Raw genomic sequence first — 12,872 nt, forward strand, 5'->3', positions numbered from 1 at the left:
GCCTATAGCAGCAGGGAAGATAAAATGAAAAGCAAGGTTCTTCGTAATATAAAATGATATATGATAACATTTGCAATGCACACATTTTTTTTGTTTTCACACTCTATATATTATTTATTATTACTAATTTAAAAAATGTTTTCATGCAAGTCTTTGACCAAGCAGTGTTTTTATTACCATTATAAAGAAGATCATTTAAGTTTTATGATGTAAGTGTTTAAACAGATTCAGCATTACAATGTAATGTGTATTTTGTAAATCTCTTACCCTTCCTAAATGACAACACCTAATGATAATATTTTAGGGATATTACCAACTGAAATGCAATAGCCAGGGACCGGGAGCAATCTTAGAAAACACTAATGTGTCCTATAATTGGACCGATTGCCAATATATCTTTCTGAGCAGCAGCTTAAAAATAGCAGCTCTTTATCTTGAATCATGTTTGTCACAGATATCTCAATGTAGACTCGAGCATCTGTTTCATCTCCATAAGCGTGACACCTTGTCCTTTGCTGTGAGTAACTGTCACTGTAGTGTAATAGAAGTAGTTGTTCATACAATATGTACCTAATATACAGTAAATCTGCCATATTAGTCTACTATACTTGTATTTAGCATGATTTGAGACCTTTGAGGAGTTCCTGGCCATGGAAAGGCATCATCAAAATACAATAATCCTCAAAATATGTATTATACACATTAAAGAAACAAATCCAACACCCCTGAGGAGATTGGACATAAATGGTCATTATTCAATTATTTTTCCCTTTGACTCAATAACATGTGAAACCAGAATACAGTCCTTATCCAAACTAACTGCTAAAGTAATGCATCCCAGTAATCTACCACTAATCATTTTATGTAGCTTGATTTGATCAGCTCCTTGAGATTTGATCAGAGTCCATTTTCTTCGTGTGATGACATAAAGTGATGTATTTGTATCATGTGTGCTGCTCTGTTAGTTAAATGCAGTCCATAGACATAAAAATACATAATTACGTCCCAAGTTCATATGAAAAAAAATGTGGGTATCACATAAATGCTTTACATTTTTTACAAACACAGTAGAGTATGTAGGAAGTGTTTGCTATTTAATGACATTATATAAAGAGAGGCCATCTAATTTTCTCCACAGTCAGGAACTTTGGTCACAACATTTTTATGAGTTTTGATTCAATGCGATGCAGTACCAGCAATTTCATTTCCTGGATCAGTAATTGATTTCCCCTTTACGGTATGCAGCAACTACACAGGCTTTCCAAAATGTAATATATTGTGTAACGTCTCAATGATTTTAAATAATATACAATGTTGGAGATACTTTATTAATATTGCCTACTAAAGTGTTTGTCTGTATCCTATACTGGATATTTGTGCTTTTGTATGTGCGTCAGACGGGAAGACTGCATGCATTTTCTTCTTCTGATGTTTCTCTGGCAATAAACCAGTGGTGGTTGAACCCTTTGTGTGCAGACAGGCTCAGGCTTACATGCTCCTTTCTAGATAAAAGCAGTGAAGATTGGTGACAGGACACTTTAAGGTTTATATGACAAAGGGTAACTACTGGACAGCTGCTTTGAAAAACTCTCCAGCTTTCAATGTAGCTTTGCCAAAGAAAGGATGGATTTATAGCACTACGACTTGCTGTTCAATCAGATGGCAAATTGGCTCACATGCTTTTCATGCCTTTATGCCAGCTGTTGCCAAGGACAGAGGCATAATATTTCAGGTTGACCGCCTGTACGTATAATGTATATTTAGGACTTCAGAAAAGTCACACAAATGTACTGTGGAGAAAAAATTGATACTTTTTTGGACATTGCACTTAACTGCAACAAAACTAACTAGCAGAGGCATAAGGCAAGGTGGTAACTCAATATAACTTTATTGCACTCTGACTGAATAATTACCCCTTTTTGGACACTGAATGGAAGTTTTATTTCTGAAGTTCTAATTTCTTCAGAGAGAGTAAATTGCCTCAGCCAGTAGCAATTACAACTTTAAATGACTATGCTTTTATATGCAGTTTAGTGTGTGTGACTAGCACTTCAAATTGATCGTTTCCCTAATGCATTACTGTGCTGGAAGAAATACAATTTTTGTCCTTAAAATGTTAAAAAATAAAGCAACACATCAATCCATTGTAACCAAAGGTCAAACTGCCTTCAAATCATTATGTTGTCCGACCAACAACTCAGAAACCCAAAGGAAAATCCTTACATTTGTTTTGTTTGACTCAAACTTTGAAGTTGTGAATAAAAAAATATATATAATAGCTGCTTAGAGAGTTGGTGATTTTAAGGTCACCAGAGTAATCCACTGTCAAAAAAAAAGTTAGTGGAAAAGAATAATGGGACATTCTGGGCTCTCTTTGAAACAAACGCTGTTGTTTTAAAGCACTAACATCTTAAAGACTGCAACAAAGAGGTCTGTTGGTTTTGATTTATCCTATCTTTTATCATGTCAATGGCAACAACAATTGTTTGCCTGCTTACTTAAGGGCAACAGCTCTAAAACCCATGAAGACCGAAAATAGTTGTTCAAGTACATCAAGAAGGTCCTGTGAGGGAACAGTTTGACATTTGGGGGATATGCTTATTTGCTTTCCTGCCGTGAGTTAGATAAGAAAACCTACAACATGTCTCTACAGTACATGTGAAGTTAGAGCCAGCAGCCAGTGTCTCTGCTGGTTGCCTGGCAACCTCCCAGTGATGACAAAACCACTGGAGGTGAAGAAACATCCAAGCCCCCGTTAAACCCCAACATATTGTTTGTACACTTTGGGTGTTAAGCAGACGAGGCCTACTGTTCCCCCTGTTTCCTTGTATTCAGGCTCAGCTTGACTAACTGACTCTTGGCTACATATTTACAGAAATCAATCAACGCATTTCCCAAAATGTCAAACTATTCTCATGGACCCCCACACGTGCATGGACATGGAGCTACACACATGCTCAGGTTCAGTATCTGTGGTATGTACATTTATTCGTATAATTGAAATACTTCACACTCCCTCAGCAATTTGTAGAAAAGTCTATTACAACAGAGATGTGTAAGTGTCAGCCATTAAATGTCTATACTCTTGGACATTTCTATATTGTGGTTAAAATGTGCTGGGGGGGGGGGCGGTTTAAGTAAGAGGGAACCATGCTGACATCTCCACTTTGTCAAGTCCATTAAACTTTACAGTGCTGGCTCATTGGAGGCTTGATGAACCGACTCACATATTGATGAGGTGAAGGTCCCCTGTTGGGTTTAGGTTTATGTGCAAGTTACATTAAGACATATTTAATTACACTTTTCACATGTTTTATGTACAACAGTTATGTGTTGTTATAGTTTATAATAGTACTTATATAGTACTTAATAGTACAGTTTATTGTATGTTTCTAAAAGGTGGGTAGAACGATAGCTGCTTTAGTTTAGTCTCTTTGTGTTTCTGCACAGCTTTACAGCCTGTGTTTGCTCTTAAAGGATAAAGCATATTTCATGTAAAAAAGGTGTCTCATTCAAGTCAATAGAATATTCAAAACTGCAACCACACTCTTAGTTTTTAGCTACTCAGATATTCTGTTAATGTGCCCTGGGTTTTTACGTTTTTAAATCACAGCCTTTCTCACAACACTCACACTCTATTACAGCTTTTTCTGATAGGATTTCACATAGTCTCTCAGGAGTGGCAGCTGTTGCTTATTACACATATTGCCTCTTTGAAGGGAAATAGGGCTTCATTTGAACCCAAATGGAAATGTTAAAATGTTCAATATGATATTATACTTTTGATGGTTTCTGTTTTCTCCAGATCCTGATTTAAACAGATGACCTTTGAGATGGCCTGGATCACTGTCAGTGTCTTGTCTAACATATGTCAGCTAATAGAGCAGCATCCACCTCTCGGTGTACCAGGTTGTAATCATTTGAACAGCTAAAACACTTTACAACACTTGATGAGGATTTTGTCCAACATTTTACACAGATCTTTAATGTTAATGCTTATTAACTCTGAGTTTTTTACCTTAATCTCATGGAGAAATTCCCTTTCTCTCCTTACTGATGTTTTGTGTGCAACTTATTCTGAATCAATAGACTCACAAAGAGAGAATGACTGGGCAGCTGGATGAATTTTCTATTTAATATGAGAAGGCTTTCAGGTTATTTAAAATGAGATTATAAAATATCTTATACAATATATGCGTTTTTGAAAAGCAGTGTACAAAGACTGCAGTCCATATTTTTGTGCCTACATTCATTCATTCAGTGTGCTCTCTGCCCCTGTACTCTGAACACTTTTATTAGCACAAACTTCATCAGACTTTCTATTGAAAATAAACAGTTCCAAACCTAGCCAGGCTTATATGTAATGCCTTTAATTAGGAGAAAATAACCTTTAGTGTTTGGAAATGTGCAGACAGGAGATAATAAACTCAGTGAGCAGCAGGAGGATCTTCTTTTCAAGTACACTCATTGATTTGAACATAAACCCAGCCAGCTCACCTGATATTCATACAACCTCTCCCCCTCATGTCTTCTTTTGTCTACATAGAGGAGAGACTGCTACATTAACAGTGCTTATAACATTAATCTGAAATACATTTCAGGGCAGAAGTAGACCTACTTTACAGATCCTGTTTTCTCAGCAGAAGTGCATCTGTACTGATATGTTATTTACACTATTACTATTATTGCTCTTGTGGTTGTGCATTGTTTTATATTTAGTTGTGGTAATGGGTAATATTGTCTTTTTATTAACAGTAGGATTTGTCATGTCTTAACTGCAAAATGAAAGATCAATTGGAAAGACACATTTTGCAACCATATATTAAAATATATTTTTTAATACTAACGTGGTTGTCTCGGTGGTTGACAGATAGGAGTACAGGAACCACATTAAATACATAATCCAATAAACATTGGTGAGCTGAAAACTAACATTGGCAGTTTTGGGTTTTTTGTATTTTTTTATTACTGAAATGAACAGTTTGTTCTTTGTGCAAAAGGTCACAGGCTTATTCTACCAGTGCTGTAATGTAAATGTGTTGGGCACAGTTACATAAGAAAAGAGAGAGAGCAACTTGCCAGGGGTCAGTTTGACACGAAGGTCACCATTATGTTGGAAAATGAAATTGTTAGAATTAGACAAGGCAGGTGAAAAAGAGAGATGGGGAACCAGTGTTAAGGAATGAGAGAACATCAGATTTGTTAAGATATGATGGCAAAGAATCATTAATCCATTTGCTTTGAATTGCAAAAATATTGAGCTGAAGGTTGTTAGGGCTCCAGGGTCTTTATACATTCACCTTTCATCACTGGACCACATCCCCATCATAATAGTTCCTTTAATAGAGTCTCCAGTGTTGCCATGAGGGATGCATGGAATGTGAAAGCAAATAAAGCATTGGTTTGAAATGGAAATCACAGGTCTCCATTTCCAATTTGACAATTTGTGCTCGTTAGGTATGGCAAGTAAGCGTTTACCCTTTTGAGTCATATTCAACACAACAGTTTGTTGTTTTGTATCTCTGCTGTTATATGGATGGGGGAAGAGAGAGGCAAGACTGTTATCTTTATGATTGTCCTTGGACATCAGCTCTTCCCATTTAAGCGTTCCGTGTGGATAAGCACTGGATACAACACAGCGTAAATTGCATGAAAGTATCACATACAGTATGTGCCGTGAATACATCAACGATTCTCTATTTATCTGTTGATCAAAGAATCGTTTCTGCCAATGAGTGTGTGCAGCAACGCCTCCCGCCCTGTGAGACTATGATACGAAAGTGTTGAAGAAAAGAGACGTCCTTGCCAATATTCTACATTTTTAAAACAGGGAAGGAAATGCTCGTTTTGGCCTGAGGGTGTATCGAAAAAACAAAAAGCAAAAGGATGGTCTCCCTCTAGTTCAATTCTGATCTTGCCTTTATCTGTTTCAATACAAAAATAGAGCAACTGCGCAAGGAAAAAGGTACCAGAGCGTTTTTTTTATTGCACTGTAGTTGTGTTTGATTTTTTGTTGTATCAAAAGGGTGTGTTTAGGGATAGGGTTAGAGTTAACATTAAAAAAATGGATGTACCACATTGGGAGATATCACTGTCTTGTTGACACTCAGGATGTATGGCAACTATCAGCAACTAGTAAACTATACATTTCTCTATGTTTCAGTTAAACAGGGCTTTCCTTATTTCATGTTATTAATGAGTTTCAGATTGCAACATTGGTTCTTTTAACTAAACTGAATGTAGCAAAGGTGTATCAGTGTGTGAAAAATGTTGCGTCCTCATTAATAAAACTACTTAATACAAAAGATACGTTTAAGCATGACTATTATTAACAACAGGTAAGTCACAGCAGCCATGCCATGGACCTTTACAGCCTATGTGTTTTTGTCCTAATAACAGTAATTAAAAACAGACAGACGTCCTTGTGCACGATAAACCTGAACTCAAGGGAAAGTCTATTTATATACAGAAGAGGTGTGACCACATCATTAGCCACTGAGTTTATTTATGGTAGAGTTTCTTATTTTTTAATGTATTTATTCAGCAGGGTAGAGGGAGGATTGATCAAGCTGCAGTAAAGCTGATGGAGGCAATACATGATGGTATTTTTATGCAATAAACAACTGAGCAGGGGTGGCATAGAGGTCACACACATCTATTATCTCCATATTACCATCGTACTGCATTTATCTTATCTATGATGCTGTCGAACTGTGGTGCATGTTAACATCATTGCAGGTTCTCGGAATATATCGTAAGGAAACGCCTCTGTTTTTCTTAAGCCTTTGTCATAAAACACATTTCCTACCTAAAACACTGAAGAGTTATCATACTGAGACACAAGTGAACTGCTTTTTTCATCACACCTGCTCCTTGAGCTAATGTCTGGATTGTTTAAAAACCAATAACCAAAGCAGTATTTTTTATTTACAATAGCACCAACAGAAAGTAATGTTGGATGTATTCCTATTCACAGCTTTATTCTATTTCTCTTCCTGTACAGATTTTGGCCAACATTATAATTTTCATGTGTGGCAACATGGCGGGGGCATACCACAAGCATCTGATGGAGTTGGCACTTCAACAGACTTACCAGGACACCTGCAACTGCATCAAGTCGCCAATTAAACTGGAGTTTGAGAAGAGACAACAGGTAAAGATGTCAATACATCTTGATAACCAGTGAGCGTGTGAAAGTCAGGCAGACATTGAGTGAATGAAGCAGTGTGGGTTTCTGGTGTTGCTGATGGTGTTACTTACAATAATGATTGTGAAATGAAATGTGCACGAATAGAGAATAGATTATCTAAGATGAATAAGGAGACTGCGGCAGTGATGGTAATGATGATGAGCACAGCAACACTGTCTGTATGGCAACACTTTGGAGAGCAGATGAAAACTAACTAACTGTGGCACACACAGGACTTGGAGATCAGTACCAAGTACATGGTGATACGTGCACTGTATCCTCTTCGGTGATTTATCATTTTCGGAGTCAAAATAAAGCTTGAGATGAATAGTTTATCATGTATCTTCTTGCTCTGCTTGCATAAATGTACCGGGGGTTTGGAAGTCATGGGATCTATTTGGCTCTGTGCTTTCAGTGCCTGATTCCTGTGATTCAGGAAGGAGTGGAGTCCACACATGAGACAAACTGTGTTTTACTGATAATTGTTAAGGACCTCAGTTAGTGTGATGACTACGTTGAGTCCCTGGAGCATACAGCATCTGCTAAAATCTCTGTAGTAAAGTTGTATTAGAGTCCGATTACTGCCGAATAAAATAGACATTTTGGATAACAGTATTTGGATACAGCTTCAGGCAATTATGCATTGCATCCAATAAGGTTATTGGTTTTGTTGCCTTTGTGCTTTTCCACACATGCTTTGAGTAAAGTTGGAGAAAGTTAATTAAATTATAGAATGTGAACGTTGTGAGAAATTAGCAAGGCTTTGATTAAGGTTTAGTGCTGTGGGAGCCTGCGATGTCACTAGATTTTTATCACAGCTGCTACAGTTGTAGCTTTTGGGTAAAGTCAGATGAGTGGCAAGCCAGCTGTTGTCGGGGAGGAGCTGGTTATCCCTATGGTGAATCCAGCTTGTGTTGTTACAACCGCCATGAGTGAAGCTCAAAATGCTGTGGGTGGAGCTTTTTTTCTTCACAGAAGCCCTGGAGTGCTACGGCTGCGTGTGACAGATGGTAGTGGCTGTGCTGAGAGGATTTTTCTCGGGTGCTTATAATATATGCTGTTTGCTGCATGCTTTTATCCAAAGTGCCCCGCAGTACAGTCACTGCATACATTTTCTTTGTGAGTGATCCAAGGGGGACTATTTGAATTCATCATAATAAACCCAAAGCGCTGGCAGCGTTTGTGAGCCACCACCGTTGTCCTCTCCTTCCCTCTGAGCCTCAGCACGGTGCAGGGAGACAATCAGTGGGGCAGGAAACTTGCTGGAGGTGAATTGACTTCTTACCCTAAGAGGAGTTTTATTTGCTTACAACTGGGCCAGTTAAGTTAGAGTAATACTTACAGTAGCTTCAGAGAAAAACAGGGAGAACTGGGTTAGGCCTTGACCAAAAAAAAGCTGTCAAACAAAGAGTGTTCAATGTAAAACAGTCCGTTTCTACATTGATGATTCATTTGAGTCACAAGAAGTCATGAGTTAATCTTTACTTGAAGCTTGAATGGAGAGAGGTAACATAATGATGACATGTCTTCGTCTCCTTTTGTCATCAAAAGTTTATGCCTCAGAAATAAATTAGGAATGATTCTATTTAGTTTCAGTTTGATGAAAATGTAAAACCTTTTTAGTGACAGTCCCTGATAATGACATGGATATTCAAACTTTTGATCTGAAAACTTCTGTTTAATAAAATCAAAGCTTTGTTCTCTGCAAAATAATAATAATAGTATTTCATTAACTGCTTGTTTTTCTTCATGTTTCTACTCTACCTTCTACTTCTTTGTTTTCCTACCATTAGGAGCGTCTCCTGTTGTCCCTGCTGCCAGCTCACATTGCCCGTGTGATGAAAGCTGAAATCATCCAGAGACTAAAGGGCCCCAACTTCGGCCAGATTGAGAACACAAACAATTTTCACAACCTCTATGTGCAGAGGCACACCAATGTCAGGTAAGTCTTTTCTTTTTGGAATACCTTTGCGCTAGAAAAACACATATTTGACTGAGTTCATAGAAAAATATTCATTATTTGAGCTGCCCAAATATAGATTCAGTGTTGTGAAAGCTATTTCTTCCAGGAAAGCTGTAACTGTTGTTTCACAGTATATTATGATTTCCCTTCTCTAGTATACTGTATGCTGATATAGTCGGATTCACACGGCTAGCCAGTGACTGCTCACCAGGAGAGCTGGTGCACATGCTGAATGAGCTCTTTGGAAAATTTGATCAAATTGCCAAGGTAAAGATTTCATTATTATCACTAATCAACATACGTATCATAGGTGCAAATTTACTTTCTTCAATTGGGTCTAAGTAAAACATTTGTCTATATGTAATTTATTGTCACTTTATGAAAAAGCTAAAAATCGACCCTTAATTCTAATGCTGTTATAAAAAAGCTGTTGGTGTCATCATCGTTTATTGCTTCATGAAGAATATGTCTCCTTCCTCAAAATACCTGGCCAAACATTGAAGATTAACCATCTCACTGTTCATTAAGGCAAATGTGTCTTCTATTATTCCTTCTATATATCGTTTTTCCACAATAAATGTTCCTTATTTTCTCTGACAAACATTTGCACGTGGCTATTTAATATGCAGAATCACAGATGTTGGACCTAGCAAACCTGAGGGTGCTAAAACAATAGGAGGCAGGGTGAGCTGATGGCAGGTGATTCATCTTTCAAATTGAAGGGAGTGGTTATTTTTTTATCAAACTTGGCATACCAAAACAAATACTTCTGTAGTATCAGATTTTGACAGCAACCTCTCACTCATGTTTTTGCTGATTTCCTGTTTTACAAGGACAACTGAAAAATTGAGAATTACATTTTTTCCAGTATTTTCACACAGACATTAATAAAGTAGTACACATCGCAGCTACTGTAGGTATGTAGACATTTTTTTTTTAATTGTACGTAATTAGGCCGCAGTGGGGTAGTGCGTTGGTCTTCAGATCAGGGGAGTACAGGTTCAATCCCCACTGCAGTAAGCATGTCGATGTGTTCTTGGGCAAGACACTTCACCCCAAATTGCTGCTGTCTGTATTGATGTAAGTCGCTTTGGATAAAAGCGTCTAACAAGTAACATGTCATGTAAAAAATGTGTGTCAATGTTACCTTTATCTGATCTTATTTTCCAACTTTGTCTATGCAGGAAAATGAATGTATGCGAATCAAAATCCTTGGTGACTGTTATTACTGTGTGTCCGGCCTGCCAGAGTCTCTGTCAAACCATGCTAAGAACTCTGTGAAAATGGGTCTGGACATGTGTGAGGCAATTAAGTAAGTCCCAGTTACATAACATTGCTGCTAAAGAATCATAGTGCAAAAAAGATGCTTCATTTCCATCTCAGTTAATCTTAAAACATCCTCCAACTGTGCAGTACTGCTGCCTAGACCTTTAGTGATGTTAAAATATGAAAAAAATATCTGACCGGAATGTAAATGGATTGTAATTAAATTATTCAGAAACATGCACAGAATTGACTTAATAGTCACAATCCAACCACATGAAAACTGAAGTCAGTGGCAAAAAGCAGTTCTAAGAATTTACCTCATGCTGATGCTCATGTTAACTCAGCCATGAACTGAAGACTCCCCATAGTCTCATTAAACTTTTGGAAATGTTAGGTTATACTTCTGAAAGCATTTCAAATATTGTTCGGAACAGTGATTTTTTAATGACGGGTATTGAACCGTCCCTCGTAATGACGATAAGTACTTGCTAACTGCTAATTCCACACAAAGTGAATACTTTAGGAGCTAGAGGTGGATTCAACTGTGGGAAAGTCTAACTACAGAAGAAACTTACAGTGACATATATATAATTACATGAGACTATTATACACTTCTGCAATAATTTAACCATTAGCTCAGATGTAGAGGCGTTTTCTTGATTGCCAATTTAGCTGAATTAAATGTCTGGTGGTAAGTGTGAGATCCTATCTCACCTCTGGGCATTGTCTCAGAGAAAGGGGAGTGGACTGTGAGAGAATAAATGGAGGGAAAAAGACTTTAAAAAATAATGGTTTATCTATGGAAAATAAGAAATCAACACCGTAAAGGTCATAGAGAGAGGAATGTCCCCTCTTTTTTAACAAGAGATATATTATCGGTGATGATCTGTTACTCAAAATTAATAAGACATGTTTTTTGTTGCATGACAGGAAAGTGCGAGATGCCACTGGGGTTGACATAAACATGCGTGTTGGTGTGCATTCTGGGAATGTCTTGTGTGGAGTAATTGGACTTCAGAAATGGCAATATGACGTTTGGTCACATGATGTCACGCTGGCTAATCACATGGAAGCAGGAGGTGTCCCAGGGTGAGTGGAGCAGGAGTAAATAACTTGTTGCCATTTGTGTTGCCATACTATTCTGGTGCAATGTTCAAAAATTCACATTACATTAATTTGTATCTGCATCAGTTGTTTCTGGTTGATTTACTTCTGTCCTTATTAATAAGAATACCTACATACAATAAAATAAAACATACAGTAGATTCCTCTTTTATATTCATGAGTAAGCAATCAATTGATTGATTGATTTGGTCTTTTCCAGGCGAGTCCACATCACCTCAGTGACACTGGAGCACCTGAATGGTTCCTATAAGGTGGAAGATGGGGATGGGCAAGAAAGAGACCCCTATCTAAAGGAACATGGAGTCATCACTTTTTTGGTCATCAACCCAAAGGTATCTTGCACATCCATTAAAAATCAGATTAATGTCGGACATAGAATAAAATGCTTTAATATGACTCTAATTCCATGTTTGTACAGGTGGAGCGTCGGAGCCCTCAGCATCAATACCGTTCCAGACACACTGCAGACGGAGCAAAAATGAGGGCCTCCGTCCGGATGACCCGCTACCTGGAGTCCTGGGGAGCAGCCAAGCCCTTTGCCAACCTGCACCACAGAGACAGCATGACTAATGAGAATGGGAAGATCAACACCGCTGTGTGTAATGTTTACTCCTCACATGTTATTTAATTGATGGTGGGATTCAGCTGTGGGGTGTTACACGTATCTTTTCTTTTGTTTGTGTCTAGGATGTGCCAATGGGCCAGTATCACTTCCAGAGGAGATCAGAAAGGCAAGCTGCTCACTTTACAGCTCCAGCTCAATTTTCTTTGGCAGGATTATGCTCATCCCATTAACTAACAGAGACAAGATGTTTTAATAGACTATACTGCTGCTAGAGGCTTTGATGTGTGTGACTAATATCAAGTGAACTTAAAAGATATTCTTTCTCTCTTTTCTTATCCCCTAAAGAACAAAGTCTCAGAAGAAACGCTTTGAGGAGGAACTTAATGAGAGGATGATCAGGACCTTTGACGGGATTAATTCGCAAAAGTAAGCGTTATTTAAATAAAATGTAGTTATATATTTATTTATTTGGTATTATATTTGTTCACAAAAGGTAAAGTACGTGCAAATGTCTTCTAAAACTATAACTGTTGACACAACATAGCACCATATTGAATATCTGCCTCTCCATTGTACTATAAAATTTTAAAGCCAGTATTCTCTTTTTATCTGATATATAACTACTGTATGTTGTTGTGCTTGCAGACAGTGGCTCAAGTCCGAGGACATCCAAAGAATATCGTTATTCTTTCACAACAAATCCTTGGAGAAGGAGGTAAGAGATTGGCATCATTCACCCGTCTCCGGAAATGCCCCAGCACTTT

The 12,872-nt window shown here is 37.7% G+C and overlaps 1 protein-coding gene across 1 annotated transcript in view; it reads left to right on the forward strand.

Annotated features, from left to right (window-relative positions):
- Nucleotides 1-12,872, forward strand: part of adcy2a (adenylate cyclase 2a) — a 56,076-nt gene that overhangs the window by 27,502 nt on the left and 15,702 nt on the right. Inside the window, exons 4-13 of the mRNA XM_063879553.1 lie at nt 7,004-7,153; nt 8,983-9,131; nt 9,308-9,419; nt 10,337-10,464; nt 11,349-11,507; nt 11,743-11,875; nt 11,962-12,138; nt 12,231-12,274; nt 12,454-12,534; nt 12,754-12,823. Of these exons, the coding sequence (XP_063735623.1) occupies nt 7,004-7,153; nt 8,983-9,131; nt 9,308-9,419; nt 10,337-10,464; nt 11,349-11,507; nt 11,743-11,875; nt 11,962-12,138; nt 12,231-12,274; nt 12,454-12,534; nt 12,754-12,823 (1,203 nt within the window). The remainder of the gene's footprint in view (nt 1-7,003; nt 7,154-8,982; nt 9,132-9,307; nt 9,420-10,336; nt 10,465-11,348; nt 11,508-11,742; nt 11,876-11,961; nt 12,139-12,230; nt 12,275-12,453; nt 12,535-12,753; nt 12,824-12,872) is intronic.

The sequence above is a fragment of the Eleginops maclovinus genome, chromosome 3 (genome assembly GCF_036324505.1).
Source record: "Eleginops maclovinus isolate JMC-PN-2008 ecotype Puerto Natales chromosome 3, JC_Emac_rtc_rv5, whole genome shotgun sequence".
Classification (NCBI taxonomy): domain Eukaryota; kingdom Metazoa; phylum Chordata; class Actinopteri; order Perciformes; family Eleginopidae; genus Eleginops; species Eleginops maclovinus.